The 22,047-nt window shown below is 33.9% G+C and overlaps 1 protein-coding gene across 1 annotated transcript; it reads left to right on the plus strand.

Annotated features, from left to right (window-relative positions):
- Nucleotides 1-5,602: 5,602 nt before the first annotated feature.
- LOC113777184 (acylsugar acyltransferase 3-like) lies at nucleotides 5,603-7,101 on the plus strand. Its single transcript, XM_027322222.1, has one exon. The coding sequence runs from the start codon at nucleotides 5,690-5,692 to the stop codon at nucleotides 7,022-7,024; it is 1,335 nt and encodes a 444-aa protein (XP_027178023.1). The 5' UTR covers nucleotides 5,603-5,689; the 3' UTR covers nucleotides 7,025-7,101.
- The last annotated feature ends 14,946 nt before the right edge of the window (nucleotides 7,102-22,047 follow it).

Raw genomic sequence — 22,047 nt, forward strand, 5'->3', positions numbered from 1 at the left:
AATATGTTTCCCAAGGACTCTATTTATAGAGGAATTTATGCAAAAGACAAAGTGTTAAATCATGTTAAGATTCTCCTTGAACCCATAAACAAATTAGATTTGAGTTGTAAAGCTTCTTTGGCAGCTTTCTTGGTCTATTTCCACCAAAATTCTTGTTGACAAATGGGTCAAAAAGCTTGCGTGAACAAAGCACAAGTTGCAGAACAATTGAAGAAAATGTGGGCTGAGGTCACGTATTGTCCCCACGTTTTCCTTTTTTGCAAGTTTTCTCAATTCTGATCAGTCTTCAACTTTGCTCTGTTTTTTCACCAATTTCAATTGATCTTTTTTCGATGTTAGAGGATAAAATAGCTCTTGCACAAAACATGAAAGTTGTATCCCTTTGAGTTAGCTTTCAAATTCATTAGGAATCATCTAACTTGGAGATCTATAGACTGATAAATGACCAAACTATGTTTGACTGGTCAATCCCCTATTTCAACTTTCGACAACAGAAATCATCGACAATATTTTGACATTTTTAACTAGAAAACTCATGAACTGGATTTGATGTCTTCACAAGAAATGTAGAGCTACATGTTAGCTTTAAAATGGTTTAAGAATGATCTCAATCTAATGCGTGTAACTCAAGATATAACCAAAATACCAATAAGTGTCAAAACATGTCAAACTTTTCCTTTCTTTTATACTTGCTTGCATGTCATCTCAAGTATTTGGCACTCCATATTCTTCTTAAATCATTTCAAATCATCAACAATCATCCAATTATCTTCTCAATTCATTCCATTTGATGATTGAATCATTAAACCTACAAAAATATGAAGTTTTCACCACTTTAATCCATAGAAATGCAATTTTTGATACTTAAACCACAAAATGCATAACTTCACTAGAAAGTTTGTTCATAAGCTACAAAAATGAATAAAACATAGCAAAACTAAATAATAAAATATTTTAAAAACACACAAAATACTCACTTATCAATGTTACTCCTAGGAATTAAAGATCCTAAATTTTGATCCCCTATCCCCTCTCCGTTCCTTAAATCCCATCATTCCCTTACTAATTTTTTTAAAAATTTGTTACTCATAAGAAATGCTATAATCGTTTCATAATATTTTAGTGTTAATGAAATCTAGTCCTTTTCCTTTGTTTATTGCCTTGGTTTTCTTATTTTTCTTCCTTGAATTTTGCTTTTTGTGTTTGCATTTCGAGTGTGAATGTGGAAATTAATAATTATGAGGTAGAAAAAATGAATAGTATTACACCAAAGGATAATTTCAAAAACCTCTTCTAAGCTTTCTGATAATTACATGTTACACTCCTCTACATTCAAATATTATACTTAATGTGCTTTTTAAGGACTCAAAATGACTATAGCAATCTTCCCAAACTTTGCAAAAAATTCTAGCCACAATTTTTTCAAAAAGGGGAAAAAAGTAATAAAATGCCTATCAAACTTGAAAAATGTATCACCAAAAACCTGTCCATCACAGTTTCAATCCACCTTTTTTCCCCTATTCAAGTTTTCTTATCCTTTCCATAATCCAAATCTCCATGTCTCACAAATTTTAGTATTAATCATGCATTTTAATTAACCCATCTCTCACTCTTTCCATTTATTCTCAATTTTGTCTCTGACCAAAGTTTAATAAACAATTGCAAACACAAATATACAATTGCAAAAATGGCCAAAGGGATGTGGAGGAAATGATTTAGGCCTAAGGCGAAACTATTTTAGAATAGGCGATAAACAAGAATATATACATTGAACAATTGATTTAAACATAAAAACTCCTTAAGGGAAATTTGAGGTATTAACATGATTATTTCCCCTTACATCAGCCAAATAAAACCCAAAACTACTATTCTGGAAAGGTATGTATAATTTTTTTAGGAAGCTAACTATATAATTGTCATAAATCTTAGGGGAGATTTGTGAAATTATCCATTGGAACAAGGGGGGGGGGGGTCTGTTGATTTGAGGTCTCATGATTAAAAAGGTAGTAATTTGTGAAAGAGCATCACACTGGAAATATTTTTTCTAAAGAAGGTTACTTTGGAAATAAACTCAATACAATTCATCAAAAGTTCTAAGCCTTTCCTGCTGAGTTCCCAATTTCTTTTTAATTTTTATTTGATACAGTAATTGTTCCTTTCCGAATGAGAAATTTTCAATCTGAAAAATCCCAAAAGTATATCCACCAGAAAAAAATTCAATTGACTAATCCGAACCCTTCACTAGTTAGCTTATTGTCAATGAATATACCTAGTTGGAATTCAACTTTCTGGTTTGAAAATTTTAGATTTGTATGCAAAATCATCTGGGAATTCAAGTCCAACATAATAAATATTTGAAAAAAAAATTACGTGATTAACTATCAAGAAAAAAGCTTTTTGTAAATATTTGCAACCTTTTGTTTGCTCCTAATCGTAAAAAACAACAATAGGTTAGGTACACAATAAACATAGTTGCCCTTAAGTATATCCCCAGGCTTTATCTAGGCATGATATATTCCATTTGTTAGGTTAGCACTACTTGCCAGCATTAAATCTGATAAAGCTTTTGATTAAGTTGGCTTTACACACTCTCAATCGACTTTAGGCAAACAAATAGCAGCTATATATGGGTCTCATTAAACAAACGAATCCAAACACGAGAGAGTGGTCCTCTTGGATTTTTTCTTTTCTGTTGTCTAAACTCATACTAAAATTTCTCTACTCTATAGCTTCTTTCCTTTATCAATGTAGGCCTGCTGGGTAGCTTCTTTCCTTCATCAAAGTTAGTCGCTTTTCCTTCGTCATCCAAATTTGTTAGCAAGTTTTGAAGCAACGGTACAATTCTAATTAGACCATTGTTTCTTCTCTTCATGAATAAACGTTTTTGATATGTTTCCTTTTTGTTTTCTTTCACTTTTCTTCCTTAAATTGTTATAATCATATCAACTATTCATAACAATATTTATTAGAATGTCAAAATTAATTAATCATAAGTCCAACATAAAACTATTATAACAAGGGTGAGCATTGAAGTGAACTATTTTATTGACTTGAATGTAAACAAACAAGGGCACCTTCGTGGAAGTGCTTAAAGATCTTTTACTATATTCATTTTTTTCAAAAAAAACATGCATTGAGGAAGAATTTTACTAAATTTATACCCAAAACTAGTTTATCCAATGGAACCGTAAGGTGGTCATGGTTCTAGTTTGGTTCTATATTTAACTCTAGAAGTTAGATGAACTGATCAAACCCAATCAAGAACTAGGCGAACCAGCAAAAACTAGTAAAAAATGGCCTCTGAACCATTTTGTCACTAAATATTTCTTTTCTTTTTTTACATATTAATTTTATCCAAGTAATTTAATAATACATAATTAAAAAAATTTAAAATCATTGAATCAGGGTTGAAATATGAAGTTAAAGCTCATTCACTTTACTTGTTGGCCCGGGATTCAAAATATTGCTGCATATTGTTATTTGGATTTGTATTTGACAGGAAAAAATGCATGAAAAATGACAGAATAGGTCTTGGCAGTGAAGGAAAGCGGAAAGGTGGTACTGTAAGCAGGGAGAAAGCAATCTGTAGTCAAAAGGGAGGTGGGGCTGCAAGATATGGAAATAAGGGTAGGAGAGGGGATAGATGGGTAGAGGAGGAGAGGTGGAGCTGTGAGACAAGAGAGGGTGGCGATTAGATGGGAAAGGTAAGTAGTTTAAGAATATTTTGATTAGACAATTCCAATTACATATAACAATTTCTAAGATAGAAACCTACGCAAAGCATGGGTTATATTGTTAGTTTGAAAAAACTTAAGAAATTATAATTCTCTTTCATGCCAAAATTTAGCATGCAAAAAGTTCAACAACTTCAGTTTCATCAAAAAGTTCATCCATGCCTAAAATTTGTAATTATCCTCACTGTTTTCAAATAACTTTTGTGCTCCAGTAAAAGCGACATAGTTGGCCCTGCTTTAGAAAAAAAAAACAAAAAAAAAACAATCAGCCACACTAAGAATTGCATTAATTAAAGAATATTAAGTCTTTAATGAATCCTATTCAAGTTCAAATCCATCACCATTTAACAAGTCCAAGAGGATTAATATAATTCATCAAAAGTTCTTAGCCTTTCCTAGTGATTCCCAATTTCTTTTTCATTTTTATCAGATATACTAATTGTTCCTTTCCGAATGAGAATTTTTCAATCTGAATAATCCCAAAAGTATATCCACCAGAAAAAAATTCAATTGACTAATCCGAACCCTTCACTAGTTAGCTTATTGTCAATGAATATACCTAGTTGGAATTCAACTTTCTGGTTTGAAAATTTTAGACTTGTATGCAAAATTATCTGGGAATTCAAGTCTAACATAACAAGTATTTGAAAAAAAAAAAATAAATTACGTGATTAACTATCAAGAAAAAGGCGTTTGTAAAGATTTCCAACCTTTTGTTTGCTCCTAATCGTGAAAAACAACAATAGCTTAGGTACACAATAATCAAAGTTGCCCTTAGGTATATCTCCAGGCTTTATCTAGGCATGATATATTCCATTTGTTAGGTTAGCACCACTTGCCCGACTTCAGGCACACAAATAGCAGCTATATATGGGTCTGAAGGGAAACAAATGAATCCTGGCACAAGAAAGTGGTCCTCTTGGATTTTTTTTTTCTGTTGTCTAAACACATACTAGAATTTCTCTACTCTATAGCTTATTTCTTTCATCAATGTAGGACTGCGGCGTAGCCTAATCTTCACCAGTGGCTTGGAAAAACTATGTTTAGACTGATGGCTTCTTGAGAATTTTAAGCAGAGGGAGATAGAGAGGGAGAAATTTTTAATTTAAGCTCTAATATATGCAGTCAACTTTATTAATCAGTTGGTCAAGAGCTTGAAGTCATCTATTGAATGTGTACTGAGAAGAAGGGTAAGATTCTGTCTATGATAAATAACTTGCATATTAGTTAACGTATCAAATTGTTTCAAAGGCCTAAGAAACCACAAATTTCATTTATGTTATAGCTCCCTATAGGAAGGCCTGTATGTTACATATCACCCTATCAAAAGTAATGACTTCCCATCCTTAAAAATTACTTCCTACATCCCAAAATATGCCACATTTTAAGATTTTAGCTTTTGAAAATTGTGCATTTATAGTTACAATTGCTCAATTTTATCCTTCAAAATTCAGAATCTGAATGCTATGACAAAAGAAGACAAGGGATTAGAGTGAACTTTCGAAAATAACAAACGATTTTGGACATGGAAAAATAATAACTGTGACAGATTTAATAGGACAAACGAATTGGTTCTTCACATTTGGTGACAAAGCCCAAACCCATAGCCATGGAGGCAGAACTTACCTCTATGATGAGGTCCTTTTTCGTTAAATGCAATTGAGTTTGATTTGCTTAAGCACTCTAAAATCATTTCTTATTCAAGTAATGATGAATTTTGTATTTTAGTGACTGTAAAACAATTGTACCATAGGGAGAGACTTTAAAAGAAATTGGTATTTCGGAAGACAATGTACTAAGAGATGTGTAACTTTTCCAAGTACAGGTATTTTAGGTTAATACCTAAAATACAATGCCATTGTTCACCACACTATAAAAGGGTAATAGGTTAGCAAAGCCAGCACAAGCTTATTGATAAGACATATAGGCCTTCATTCAAGCAAATATTCATCAGGATGGATGCCTCGCTGCAGTTTGAGATAATTTCTGAAACATTCATCAAGCCTTCCTCACCCACTCCAACTTCTTTGAGATACCACAAGCTCTCATTGTTAGATCAAGGAATCTCACCATATCTTCTGATCCCGGTGGCTTTCTTCTATCCTAATATTAAGGGAACTCGTTGGCTTGCCAATGAAATATCACAACTGCTTAAAAGTTCTCTCTCAAAAACTCTTGCCCAGTATTACCCTTTCGCCGGACGGCTGATGAAAAACGGCTATATGATTGATTGCAACGACATGGGTGCTCAATTTACTGAAGGCCGAATTAATTGTCGAGTGTCTGAGATTCGCAAGCAATTAAGTTCTGGAAAAATGGAAGATCTTATCTTTGCTAGATCTCTATTCTCCGGGCCGGCCCTAGCTAATCATCGTAGCCTAGTATTGGTTCAGCTCAGTTCTTTCAACTGCGGTGGCATAGTATTGAGTGTGTCTATAAATCACAGGATTGCTGATGCATCCAGCGTATCAACTTTCATGAATGATTGGGCAGCAATAGCTCGTCAAACGAGTGACATCCCATCTCCTCATCTTCATGCAGCTTCTCTGTTCCCCCCTGTTGACGGTCAGCAATTTCCGAAACCATCTCCTCCTAAGCTAGATCAAGGGAAGCACGTGAAAAGGATTTTGGCGTTCCATGCTTCTAAAATTGGAGAACTCAAGGCTATTGCTCTTAACTCAGGAGTAGAAAACCCTACTCGGTTTGAAGTTGTGTCAGCCCTACTTTACGGTTGTTTTATGTCTGCAGCGTCAAAGGCAAACTCGGGATCACACAGCCGCCCATCAATCTTCGTGAATGCTGTGAATTTTAGACAAATAATTGTCCCTCCACTTCCACAAAATTCAGTTGGGAATTTTTTTGCCTATTTCCCGACATCAGTTGACAACAATGCTGAAGTTAAATTACCAGAGTTAGTTAATAAACTAAGGGAAGGGAAAACAAAATTGCTCAAGGAGTGCACAGAAAACATCAATTCCATTCTTAGTAGGCAAGAAGCATCCCACTCAGCACCGCTGAGTACTGCAGCAACTGAAACACACAACTCTGACTTGTACGGGTGCTCAAGCTGGTGTAGGTTCCCATTTTATGGCGTTGATTTTGGCTGGGGAACACCTTCGCTGGTATACCCAGGAACCACTCCAGGGCTAAATCTCAACATCTTGATATTAACAGACATGGAAGATGGTAATGGAATACATGCACATCTTATCCTAAAAGATTCCGAGTTGGACATGTCACTATTGGAAGAAAATGAAGTGCTGCTTGCTTATGCCTCTTTGGATGCTTAAACATGTCCAAGCATTACAACAGGAAAATGAAATACTTATAACTATGATAAGCATTCATATATTATGCATCAGCATCACAATCTCGTAATCCTGACTTGCTGCTGTGCATACTCATAGCTTCTAATCTCCTCAAGGGTGACTTGAGTTATTTCTCTTTATGTTGTCAACATATCTACAGTTACATTACACATTGCTCCATGTCTGCTCAGTTGAGCTATTTGAACCTTTGAAAAGAAAAGAAAAAAAAAAAAAGACTGTCAAATTTGTGGCAAAGTTCATGTTGTTTTACTTGAATAGCACAAATAAAATTAGATGATTCTATATTGGATTTGATACCAATATTATTATCAAGTATTATGTCTTTCCTTACTTAGATGCAAGTGCTTTAAGCCATTCTGCTACGACTTGAAGTTTGTTTGTTGTTTTTCTCCGCCATTTTTCGCAAGTTTAGAGTACATCGCCGCACTTTTGAAACGAAGAGAGCCGGCATTGCAGGTTTTGAATTTTGAAATTTATATGTCGAAATAGAATTCAATGGGTCTGAAGCACTATAGTTTGGTTATGTGTTAATTTTTCCTTAGCGTTTAGCTAATTAATTAATTCGACACTTTACAAAATAATGTAGTAGGGAAATGATTAGGATATAAATTACCTATAAGATATTTTATGGCTACCATTATTATTGGATGTATGACAATTCATTTGAATTTAAATTTGAAATTCAAATTCCGTTCATGTCTCATACATCTAATCGTAATGGTGTATATACTGCCAACATATATATATATATATATATAGAAGACTAACTCAATAAACTTTTTATTTTTCTTTAAATATCTATTAAATTCTTTTTTATCCATGATCAATCCCCTGACCAGCTAGAGGGGAAGGGCTTTGACCCCATTCTCTAGCCCACCGTCCCAAGTGCTAGTGATTTTTAATTTCTGCAGCATTTTTTTTGTAAATTATGAGGGTATTGTCATTTTGATCTCAAAGTTGAATCAAGAGTAAAATATGTTAGAGATCACAAAACTATTTCAAAATATCATATACCCATTAAAATAACAATGTTTTTTAAGTGCATTTTCAATATAACTTGAATTTTCAATTTGAGATGAGAATGTCTTTGATATACTCCTTCTGTCTTATAAAATTTGTCATGTTTGTCACTTTTTCTTATCCCAAATTAATTGTCGTGTTAGATAAGTTAATTCACGTTTTTCAATAAAAATTTATCTCTACCTTTCATGTGGTCCACCACTTATTCTTTACAATTATCAATACAACAAATAAAAAATGGCCCGCTACTAGCGATAAAAAAAGGAAAGTAAAAATTCTCTTTTCTACTAATATCGCTATACATAAATTGCACGTTGTATCAAAAGCGACAAATTTTATGGGACGGAGGGAGTATATATATATGTATAAAGGTCTGCAATTTCTAAAATTTTGAAGGTTTTCCTTTTAATTTAATGTGGGCCATTTCGTTTTAGGCAAATTAAAATTTTGGTCATCTAAAAAACAAAGAACAAGGAAACAAAAGTTTGGCCCTTTTTCTATTTTGCTATTTTTGTTCCTAAGCCCAATCCAATTTAATTTGTTATAGAGGAAAGGACACGTCCATGAGAAAAAGAAAATCAAATTCAGCAACATTAAAAAAAAAAGGATAAAAATAATAAAGGATTGGCGTGTGCTTGGTTTCTTCCTTCTGATAAAAATACTGATAGGATTCTTAGCGATTTCATTTTTGGACAGTTCTAATTGTTCACAAATAAATTGGTGTAGCGGGGAGAATTCTAAGAGACCTTCCCTGGCCATTGGACTAACTCGAGTAGTTTGGTATATATGTATTTTGGTATGGTTGCAATCATCTGAATATACAAGTTTGGTAGTTAATTGTTATAGGTCCTCTAGTCTCTGTTTTTTGGACTGAAACTTGTTCAGCATGGCCGTATCTCTACCTTGGTTCTATTTTGAAGGTAGAACTTGATAATAGGAGGTCAGTCCTACTTCTTTTAGAGTGGTACTGAAGTGGGGTTCTTGTTTTCTGTCATAATCATGGCAAGGATTTAGAGGAATTGGAATCTTGATAAAAATCTGTAATTTGGGTTTTGGGGTTTGTGACTAAATGTATTGTTTCAGAACCATTGTTCCAAAAGGATGATGGGGCTCTCATTTCAGTATTTTAAACCACTTTTTTGAAACAGGTAAATGTTCCTGAGGGTCTAATTGCTGAAAGTTATCCATCCACCTTACATAGGAAAAGGAAGCAGTTACCTGTTTGCAGCTAGCCTGGGTTAAATTGGTATTGAGATACAACAGTTTGAAGCTGAAAAGCCTTCCATAGAAGTACAAAATTTGTATTCTGTTGATTAAACTAAGACTGCTGAAAACGTTGTGACAATGCTTAGATGTTTAGGTTGACATACTATAGATTGTGAAAATGATGAGATTAGTGTTCGATCACAAACCTGTTGCAACCCACTAATGAACATGTGCGCGTTTGCTACCTCTGCTGCTTCTAGTATTTCTGCTTCTGTAGCATTCCCTTCCTTCCCGTGCGCAATGTTGGCTCGAACTGTATCATTAAACAACACAGGTTCTTCACTCACAAGCCCCATTTGCTGCCTTAGCCACTTCACTTGAAACTTTTGAATTTTAATGGGCAAATTATATTTTACCCTCCTGTGGTTTAACATTTTTTTACATAACCCCATATGGTTTTAAAAGCTATACATAACCCCCTCATGGTTTGGATTAAAGCGTCAAAATGACGGAAATAGTTACTCATAACGGAACTTCTAAAAATGTCGAAATTACCCTTATAAATACATGACACATTAACCCCGTATGATTTTTATATTTTACTATATAACCCCCTTATAGTTTAATACTTTACCATATAACCCCCTTATGATTTTCAAAATATACACATAACCCTCTTAGTTAATAAATAATTTTCAACTTTACATAAGGGTATTTTTGACATTTTATGTGACTCTGTTACGAATGGTCATTCCCGTCACTTTGACACTTTAATCCAAATCCATAAGGGGGTTATATATAGTTTTTGAAACCATAGGAGGGTTATGTAAAAAAACGTTAAACCACAGGGGATAAAGTAGAATTTGTCCAATTTTAATCCCATCCGGTGTAATATGACTTGAATCAGGATGGTCGAATCTTTGCAACAGTGAGATCACCGCAGATTTCCCGCTTCCACTCTCTCCAACTAGAGCAACTGTCTTAAACATCATTAATGTGCCAACTAAATTTAGTACACAATGTAGACACCAAATTTTGGTACGATTTATTTATTTATGTTCATGCTAGTTTATCTTAGTTATTCTTTTTATTTTCTTTAGTCGTTTACTTGTTTTATTTTTTTTATTATTTTTAGTCTTTTTAATGTAGAATTTCTAAAAAGAAAAGAAAATATGTTTTAGTTGTTTTAAAATTCAATTTTTGTCTTGGAAAAAGAAAAAAAGGAAAGGGAAGAAAATTGTTCACAAAATATGTTTATTTCTTTTTAAATTCAATCTTTTGACTTTATTTATTTTTTGGTTAGGTTATTTCGAAAACAAAAGAAAAGAAAAAATGAAAATGAAAAATGGAAATTTGTTTTTTTTTGTTGTTTTTAGTTTATTTTTATCTAATGTTAATTAAGTTGTTTTCATCATTAATTATTATTGTTTTATTATTATCATTTTTGTTGTTTAATTAACTAATTAATTAATTAAAAAAAAAAAAAAAAAAAAAAAAACCGCAACTTCCTTTCTGCTCTGCACAAACCACAAACCGCAACTTCCTTTCTGCTCTGCACAAACCACAAACCGCAACTTCCTTTCTGCTCTGCACAAATAACTCCTGGGACAGCAGCTTCAGCACCGCACAATGCAGCCAATCAAAATTCAATACCAACTCAACACTCAACCGACCTCGACATTCAAACATCCTCAAAATCACGGCACCATTCCTCTATTTTTTTTCTGCACCGCAAACCACGGCATTTTTCATTTTCATCGTGAAGCATCCAAGAGCAAGGGAGGGAACGCGAGCTGCAATCTTCTTTTCGTTTTGTTCTGACCGTAAGTTGGAGGAAAGGCAAAGAGAAACCATGAGCAAAACTCCACACATTCTGCACCTCCATTTGCACCCGGCTTCACGACTGCAACCTCAACCAAACTGCACTTCACCTCCCAGTCGCAACTCATCAAATCAGAATCACCAACTGCACTTGGCCGTGAGCTGTGAGTGATCAGCTTCTTTGGAAATAACGACGAGAGAGAGAGAGGTGAGGACTTAGTTTATCTTCCAGCCTCACTTCAAGACCAATCGAGAGAGGGAGAGAGAGAACCGAGGGTCAAACTTCCTCCAATCCAGCCGCAAGTTTGAGCCAGGGAGAGGGAGAGTTGCGGACTGCAATTCTGGACAGCCGAGAGTGGAGGATTGTTGCAGCTATTAGTCGTGTGTATTAAGCTCCAAGCTGAGGTAATTTCTAAACTTGAACTAATTGATTATGGGTAGATGAAGCTGTTTAGAGGCATGCATGTGAGAGTTGTACGTTTAGATGAAGAATTGAGTTACCAGAAATGGGTTTCAAAAGAATTGGAAATGCCGTGAGTTTGAACTAGAAATTTCAGCTTTAACTTGTTACTTTGTGATGATCTGAGCTTAGTTGTGTGTTTAGCTAACTAAATGCTGGATGATTAGGCCCTGCATGAGATGATTTAGCTGTGTGTAAACCAGAAATTTGAATGAAACCAAAAATCTGCTGCATGCATGTCATCCGTAAATAGTTGAGCAAATTCTGGAATTTTGGATGAATGTTGTTGGTGACCGACCCTGCTTTGGACTAGAATTGATAGTAACTTCATTTATTAGTCAGGCATGATAGCTTTGAGTACATAATTCAGTGATTTGGCCAAAATTGTTGACACATAGCTGCTGGAAATGTTTCAATTTATCCGAGGGAGGGAGAAAGAATTTTTCCAGTTTAGACGTGAGCTTTCATAATTGTTCCCTTGCTGCACTTTCATTTAGCAGTGAGTTATCATTTTGTTTCCTTCGCTGCATTTTTCATAAACCCATAAGCTTGATGAGCTTTATATGTGCGAGGTTCATGTGAAGGGAGTTGCGACATAGCAACAGAAATTTTCGTCGTAGATGGTTTTCTTTCTTTTGCTGCAGTTCATCTTCATAATTTGCTGTTTTCCTAGCTTTTCGCAACAATACATAAGCTGGTTTGCTCATTTCTTTTCGCTAGCTGAATTAGGTGTAGAAAGGGGTGGTGTTTGATTGGTTTTGAAGTTGTATGCTCGGCTCTAAACATTGTGAACCCATTTTTAAACATTGCTGGATTTTTGATGAGATTAGAAATGTTGAATCTTCTTGGCATAAAATTTCCTAGCACTTGCATGTTTGTTCCTGATATGTTTTGGTTTGTTTGGGGAATCAAGTTGGGAGTTATGTTGTTTGACTCAAAGTGGGGATGTTGCTAGATAAAATTTGTCCAAGCTTGGCGTTAGTTTTGCCAAAATCTGTTTGGAAAAAAAAAATGAAAATGCACCAATCTTTGAGTGGGTTTTTGTAACAAAAGTGCAGCAGCTTTTTGGTTTTGTAAACTTGCAAGAAATTACTTTGATTAAGTATTGTTTAAGCATGCTTTAATTAGAGTTAGTTTAACGCTTTGTTAGCTAAAGATTCATAGATGAATTTGTGGATAAGTTAGCTTAGCCTACCAAGATTTTCTTGTTGCTGCCGAAACTTCCTTGTTGTTTTGCCGAAAGTTTCTTGTTTGTTGCAGAAAATTTTGTTCCTCACGTATGCATGCATGTCAATATTTCTGAATTTAGCACTTTGTCCCCCCAAGTCCCTTCTCATTTTACTAGGGCCCAAGTAATTGGAACATTTAATCAACTTGATCCTTCTAAGTTTCTTTTTGTTCCACAAGAGCCCAAGCATGTTCTAGTATCTTGTAATTAAGTCCTAAAATCATTGCAACTTCAATCATTGTTTGACTTTTCCTTTATTTTTAAGATCTTTGAAGTGCTTAAACGATTTATTTGGACTTGAATGTTTGAGTAATGCTTGTTTTGGGTCTTTAGTAGATGCTATATTTGGAAATTGAACGGGTTATTCCGTTTTCTTGGTCTTTAAGCATTTTTTGAGCTCATTCAATTTGCAATTAGGTGGTTTTTTATGTTTTTGCTTATACTTTACTTTTAAATTGATGCCTTGACCCCTTTATTGTTTTGAAGCCATTTTCCTTCATTTGCTTACCATTAGGGGAAGGTATAACTTTCTTTTATCCTCTTTACTTCTCTCTTACGTGCTCCTACGTGTTACGTGAATATGCATGTCTACTTTGCTTTCTTAATTCCTTGCATTTATTTCATTTACTTTTACTTTTATTTAAATTATTCATTATGGGGTATGTGTACACCTCTTGGCTTGTAATAGATAGGGCATAGCAAGTAATTTGGTCCATTTTCCCTTTCCCTTTTGTTTTAATTAGCAAATGTAATGGTTGCATGCCTATGTGTTATATGTTAAACGCTTTATTAGGATTTTGCATCTAGTCAAGCATGCTAAGTGTTATGTGCTACGTGTTTATAAGTGAATCGCATGTCTACTCGCTTTTTGTAGTATAGATGAATGGAATGGATGAATGTACGTCACCACACTAGTCCAACGCTAGTTGTGGCTTTTTTTATCGTTTCCACTAGTCCAACGCTGGTCGGAATTCATAGAATGGGCTAGTCCAATGCTAGACCTAATAGGTTCTTTTTTTTCTTTCCTTTTTCATTAAGTGCATGATCACCACATATCATGCATTTCCTTAGTTTACCATTTGGCATGTTCCTCAAACCCCTTCCCCTTCACTTTAGGACTTGCATCTCATGCTAGTTAGGGTTCATTTGCTTGAAAATCCCCTTCCGATAAGGGAAACGAGCGAGTGTGGCTACTCGATAGCCTTAGCACGCTAGTTTCGCCTTCTAATCAAAGGGAAAATCGAAGTCAAAAAGTTAGAAGTCAACCCCCGTACCCGACTTGTTGCATTCCCCTAGGGTCATACTTTCATTTTTTATCACTTCCATACTCTTTTAATCACATTTTTCTTACATTTCTCAATCCATATTTTTCACTACATCTTTATCATTTATTTACTTTACTTCACAAATGAAATTCAAGTTTCACTTATATATGTACTATTCTATTTTCATTCATTTGCACACACAAGCACTTTGATTTTCATACAAATTCACACATGCACTTTCTTTACACATTCGCACACAAACACTTTGTTTTTTTACATTATTTCATACATGAATCTTTTCATACACTTGCACACTTGCACTTGAGTCACCATTTGCATCAATCGACCTCTATGAGGTTTCCCTTTATTGGCCGCCACAATTCATGTGGTTTGGGACCAAAAACCTCACGAGAGACATCATAGAATTTAGGATTGCATTTCTCATTCATTAGTCTTTGGTCCAAATTGCAAATACATACTTTGGGTAGGAAAAATTAGGAAAATAAGGGTTAAATCACGCAACTAGCCTTGGCTAGGTCGAAGGGGTGCCTTGGATTTTTATCCTTGCCTTCCCCTTCGTCAAATGTGACTCCCGAACTTTTTTTCTTTGTTTGCGTGGACTAGGAGTCGTTCAAAAGGGTTTTTTTTATTTTTTTTTCCTTTAAAAATTCACTTTTTGGGTGACTTGGTACACCCTAACTCTATACCAAGTGGCGACTCCATTTTTCATATAAAAAACCCTTTTTGAACTATTTTTCTTGGGTCAAACCGTCGCATTTTCAAAAGTCCCATTTAGACCCATTTTTGTTTTTATCAACAAAAATCATTTTTCCCAAATCAATAAAATTCAACAAAAACAATTATTTTATTTTTTCCAAAAAAAAGTGGGGCGCGACACACAACATATGAGAAAGAAGAAGATGTTGGATCCTTAATTCAACATTGGATTTATATATGAATAATTATGTTTTGCAAACTGTCAATTAAGGTTAAACCCAATTAAAGTGATTAAATATAGTTTGGATTTAATGTATCTAATAGGGTGTGGACCTTTAATGTGTAGAGACTTAAGGGCTCCTATTTCTATGATGGGTTGAAATAGGGTTCCAAAGAGTAACAAGAATGTTACCTATAAATAGAGTTATGGTCCCCAAGTCACACGTATCATTCTAGTTGTCGTATTTCCTAATACCACAAAATAACTCTTCCCTGATATCCCATCGTCAGGAAAGATACCAGAGAGAAACTAAAGGGTTGTCTCAAAAGATCGGTAAATACGTGTTGACTTGGAAGGCCACCCCAATATCTTTGGAGATTCATATATCAGTTTGTCGATATGAATCCAGGTACGCTTCCGCTATTTTACTGTTAATTTATTTCTTAATAATCGCCATATAAATTTTGGGTTTAATAGGTGATGGTTTTCACCAAAGGTTAAATTTAGATAACCACCCTAACAAGTGGTATCAGAGCCCATATGGTTGATTATTAGAAAATACTTTTGTTTTAGTAATTTATAGTTTTATTACTATTGGTTCTGTTTTCATGGCTATTGGTTGCGGACCTGATGCTATTAAATACATGACTGTTATGTGTTTAAATTTTCGATCGCCAGTTGATTCACTGTTTTCGTTATATATATGACATGATTTTGGTTGCTTCCGCCGCACTACATGAGTTCAGAATTATGGTAAATTATGTTTTTGTTTGTACGGCGCCACTCTGACTCATATGCAATATTAAAAAAAATTTTGAATTCGTGGGCTCCGCTTCCATGGTTGACGAGTCTTTATGTGGCTTTTATGTTCATGGGTGCTTACGTAAGTAATGTATGGCTTTCGGTCAAATCATTCCAACAATGCTTTTGCATACATGAAATTTAGAGGGTCCCACCATAGTCCAACTTTAGTTGTATGATTCAATTGTTTCTTCACGCTATTTTGGTTGGCCGACTCCCTACTTTTACATCTGGAGAATTCGGCTTAGCTTATTAATGACTAGTTGGCACGTGATTCGGGATCATAATTGATTGTCAATTAATTTATCTTTTTCTCAAACAGAAAGCCAAAATATTTTCTTTTTTGCCGTGACTTTTTCATTATGCCTTTGTAGCTCAATTGTTTACAATTGGACTCTTTGACTTGTTTTCTTGTTTGAGAAATAATATAAAGGAAATTAGGGTTTCTTTAATTTAAGTGAACCTTAATAAAGTTAAATATGACATTCAAGTCCTATAAAGTCTATATATTAGGCCCGCTAAATATAAAGTTTTATAAAATATTTATGGACTTCAAGAAATATTTTGGGGTTGAATGATAAATTTGGGTCGGATTATGGATACGAACTTTTGGTCCAATAAGTTTTAATTCAATTTGACCATGTTTGACCACGTTTTGACCAGAGTTGACCAAAATTGACTTTGATAAAAAATTTGTTTAATTTGTATTATTTTAAATTTGAATATTGGTATGATCATATATATTTTGGAATAAATTAATTGAAATAATATGCCACCAAAGTGACCTCTATTATGAAAATTAATTTATTTTAAAATATAACTAGTTGGGTACCTGTAATTTTATGAATATTGATCGGTCCAAAGGAAGGTCAATATTTAATAAAATTACATGTGCACTTGTGGTAATAAATACGTGATAATTATTTAGATTTTTTACATGTGATTTATAAATTAGCCCAAAGAAAATTTATTTTGACATGTTATTATTATCAGTATTTATTACTGCACCAAGATAACACTTAGAAGTTAATATTTTTGTCCAAAAATAAAATATTAATGGAACATCGGTATCTTGAGATGGGGCTACCATTATTTGAATTTATTATTATTTGATTTATGTAAGCGTAGTTTTAATTATTTGATATTTTTCATGTTCAGCTGCAAATGATCTTACAAATATTACTATTAACATCAATAATATTCCTATGTTGAATGGCACAAATTTCAAGTTCTGGAAAGAAAATCTCTTAATAGTACTTGGAATAATGGATCTCAACCTTGCGTTAAGGGATGATTCTCCCCCACCTTTTACAGATCAGAGTACCTCTGATGAAAAAAGAAATAATGAAATGTGAGAGAGATCAAATCGCTTGTGTTTGATGATCATTAAGAAGGCTGTTCCAAAAGCATTCAGAGGAACAATGTCAAAAACAAAAATAACCGTTAAAGAGTTCCTTCAAGATATTGAAAAAAGGTTTGTCAAGAACGAAAAGACTGAAATTAGTACGCTCTTGACACGCCTAGTTTCAATGAAATATAGTGGTAAAGAAAATATCAGAGAGTACATTATGGAAATGTCTCATCTTGTTTCAAAATTAAATGCACTTAAATTGAGACTCTCTGAAGAGTTACTAGTGCATTTGATTTTAATATCTCTTCCTACACAGTTTAACCAGTTTAAGGTGAGTTACAACTGTCAAAAGGAGATTTGGTCTCTAAATGAACTCATCTCGCACTGTGTAGAGGAAGAGGAATGGTTGAACCAAGATCAGACAGAAAGTGCCCATCTGATGTCAACCACTAATAATAAAAGTAAGGGACTTAAGAGAAAGAAGGAAAAAAGGAGCTGCAAGTACAGCGCCACAAAAGAAACAACAAAAGAAATCAGATGATCAGGGAAAGAATAGTTGTTTCTTCTATGGAATTGAAGGGCATAAAAAAAAACATTGCACCAACTATCACGCTTGACATGGTAAGAAAGGTATGCTTCTTAATTTGGTTTGTTCTGAAATTAATTTAACTTCAATACCTAGACACACATGGTGGTTAGATTCTGGTGCAACAACTCACATCAGTGTGTTTATGCAGAGTTGCCTGAATTGCCGAAAGGTTAATGATGATGAAAAATATATTTATGTGGGCGATGGCAAAACAGTTCAAGTTGAGACAATTGGAGTTTTTAGATTATTGTTAAAGACCGGATTTTATTTGGATCTCAATGAGACATTTGTTGTACCGTCTTTTAGACGGAATTTAATTTCTATTTCTGTTTTGGACAAATTTGGTTATTCTTGTTCATTTGAAAATGGAAAATTTGAATTATTTCATGATTCAAAATTGGTTGGTTCTTGTTCTTTAATGCACTACGATAATCTATATTTAATTAATACAATTGTCTCATTTAATGAATCTCTGCATTTGAGTACTAGAGAAATAAAGAGAAAATTAACCAATGAGAATTCAGCCGCATTATGGCACAAGAGATTGGCACATATCTCCAAACAGAGAATAGAAAGACTTGTGTCAAATGAAATTCTCTACCCCTTGAATTTCACTGATTTTGATGATTGTATTAACTGTATAAAGGGGAAACAAATCAATAAAAGGATATTTGAAACCAATAGGTACTCAGACGTCTTAGAACTTTTACATACGGATATTTGTGGGTCATTTTCTACATCTGCTTGGAATGGTCAACAATATTTTATAACGTTCATAGACGATTTTTCAAGATATGGGTACATATATCTCATTTCTGAAAAGTCACAGTCACTAGACGTGTTCAAAAATTTTAAGGCTGAAGTTGAGAATCAACTCAACAAAATAATTAAAAGCGTCAGATCTGACCGTGATGGTGAGTACCAAGGTAGATATGATGATTCAAGTGAACAACGTCCAGGACCATTTGCTAAATATCTAGAGGAATGCGGTATCGTCCCACAGTACACTATGTCGGGTTCACCCACTATGAATGGTGTAATTGAAAGACGAAATAGAACACTTAAAAAATATGGTAAGAAGTATGATATGTCATTCTACCTTACCAGAGTCACTTTGGGGTGAAGCACTTAAGACTGCAGTATATATTCTCAACAGAGTTCCAACTAAATCAACTATTAAAATCCCTTATGAACTTTGGACAGGAAAAAAGTCCAGTTTAAAGCATTTACATATTTAGGGATGTCCACCTGAGGCAAGACCTTATAGGCCAAATGAAAAGAAACTGGACTCAAGAACGATTAGTTGTTATTTTATTAGATATTCTGAAAGATCTAGAGGTTACAAATTTTATGATCCCACAACTAAATCAATTTTTGAGGCAGGAAATGCCCAGTTCTTTGAAGATGTCGAGTTTGGGGGAGAAAATACAGTAAGGGACATTGTCTTTAAAGAACAATATATTAATATTCTCACAGGTGTCATTACTCTTGCTCAGAACTCTATTCCTGAACTTGATCATGATATGACAAATCAAGACAATGTCGAAGAACAAACTGTTATAGAAGAACAAATTCTTCCTTTCCAAGAACCAGCGCCATTAAGAAGATCCACTAGAGTAAGGAGAAGTACAATGCCAAATGATTACATTATTTTTCTCCAAGAACATGAGAATGATTCTGAATTGATGGAAGATGATCCAATCAACTTCCGTCAAGTCATGGAAAGTTCAAATTCTCAAAAGTGGATCGATGCCATGAATGAGGAGATTAAATCCATGAAGGACAATGATGTTTGGGATCTTGTGTTATTGCCAGAAGGAGCGAAACTCATTGGTTGTAAATGGATATTTAAAATCAAAAGAAATTCGAAAGGCAATGTGGAAAGATACAAAACTCGTCTTGTCGCCAAGGGATTTACACAAAAAGAAGGTATCGATTATAAAGAAACCTTCTCCCCAATTTCTTCAAAGGACTCCTTCAGAATTATTATGGCATTGGTGGCGCATTTCGATCTTGAGTTACATCAAATGGATGTAAAGACAGCGTTTCTCAATGGTAACATTGATGAGACAATTTATATGGTGCAACCAGAAAACTTTGTATCAGGAGATCCAAAGAATATGGTTTGCAAATTTAAAAAATCCATCTATGGGCTCAAACAAGCGTCTCGACAATGATATTTCAAATTTCATCAAGTGATCATCTTATTTGGTTTCGAGATGAACTTAGTAGATGATTGTATATACCATAAGTTCTGTGGGAGCAAATATATTTTTCTGGTATTGTATGTTGATGATATTTTGTTTGCTAGCAATGATATTAGTCTATTGCATGGAACCAAAAAAATTTCGAACTAAGAATTTTGAGATAAAAGATCTTGGTGATACATCTTTTGTGTTAGGCATTCAAATACACCGGAATCGATCTCGGGGTATTTTAGAACTATCACAAAAAAATTTTATCGAAAAGGTTCTTAAAAGGTATGACATGCAAAATTATAAATCAGGTGACACCCCTGTGACTAAAGGCGACAAATTTAGTCTTGAACAGTGTCCTAAGAATGCTTTTGAGGAAAAAGATATGCAAAAGATTCCTTATGCGTCAACAGTAGGGAGTCTAATGTATGCTCAAATATGTACACGTCCGGATATTGCGTACATTATTGGAATGTTGGGTAGATATTTAAGTAATTCAGGATTAGATCATTGGAAAGCAACCAAACGGGTCTTACATTATTTACAGAAAATAAAAGATTACATGCTCACGTATCGGAAGTCAGATGAGTTAGAAGTCATTGGGTATACTGATTCCGATTATATTGGATGCCAAGATACTATGAAATCAACGTCAGGCTATATCTATTTGTTGACAACAGGTGTCATATCTTGGAAGAGTACTAAACAGTCCCTTATAACATCTTCCACTATGGCTGCAGAGTTTCTAACTTGTTATGAGGCATCCAACCAAAAAATTTGGCTCCGAAATTTCATCACAGGATTACGTGTAGTGGATAGTATTGAAAGGCCACACAAATTATTTTGTAACAATAAGTCAGCAATTCTCTATTCCAATAATAACAGGAGTTTGACGAAATCTAAACATATAGATATCAAGTTCCTGACTGTTAAAAAAGAGTACAGAGTGGACAGTTATCGATAGAGCATATCGGGACAAACTCCATGGTTGCGGATCCGCTTACTAAGGGATTGCCACCCAAAATGTTTCATGAGTATACTTTTCGTATGGGTGTCATGTTATTAAATGATATACAGTTTTAGTGAGAGTTTGTTAGTTTAAATGCTCTTATGATACCTTTCTGTTATTAATGATTTAAGGATATTTTATGTATAAATAAAGTTTGGATTTATTTACACTTTGATTTTGGTATGATTTGATATCATAAAATTTAAGATAGACCAGTTGGAAATAGGCATGTTTTGATCACATTACATGAATTTTCATGCTACACATCCACATCATGATTCATGTCATTCAATTATATTAATATATGCGACCATTGATTGGTCGAATTACGAAATTGTAACAAAAGCCGCTTTGATCCTATGTTGGTATGATTGATGGATCGAATTGGTTACAAGTACATTATGATAATGACAGTAAAGTTGAGCTCATACGGTTAATTGCGAATCATAATTATAAGGTTACACATATAGTCCAAGTGGGAGATTGTTAGATCTTTAATCCAACATTGGATTTATATATGAATAATTACTTGCACACCACAAAAAAAAAGTGTTGAAAACCAATCAACGTATCAAAACCATACATCTCAGTAACATCAATTTCTCTAAGTTATTCAGTAAGTCCTTTTGGTTATCAACTTGTTTTAGCCAATCTTACCAATCTTTTGTATGGGTTTACATCCTAAATTCATAATTTTCATCAACCAGATGACTCGAACACAATTATATGGACAGACGATAAGAAAAAAAAATCAGAAATCAGCAGCATTATATCAATTTTATCATGAGTCAAAGTTTTCTTGCAACACAGTAAGAGACGTAAAACCTTGCTTGGTGTGGCTGGAGAAAGACTGAAAATTAGACCTTTGTTTCTTCTCTTCATGAATAAATGTTTTTTATATGTTTACTGTTTGTTTACTTTCACTTTTTTTCCTTACACTGTTATAATCATGTCAACTATTCATAACAATATTTATTAGAATGTCAAAATTAATTAATCATAGGTCCAACATAAAACTATTTGATAGGGCAATAATTGAATGTTTATTCGTTGGTATTTGGTCTTAATTTTGATCATTTATTGTGCAAGACACTGAATTTCT

Source organism: Coffea eugenioides, chromosome 7 (genome assembly GCF_003713205.1).
Source record: "Coffea eugenioides isolate CCC68of chromosome 7, Ceug_1.0, whole genome shotgun sequence".
Taxonomy (NCBI): Eukaryota; Viridiplantae; Streptophyta; class Magnoliopsida; order Gentianales; family Rubiaceae; genus Coffea; species Coffea eugenioides.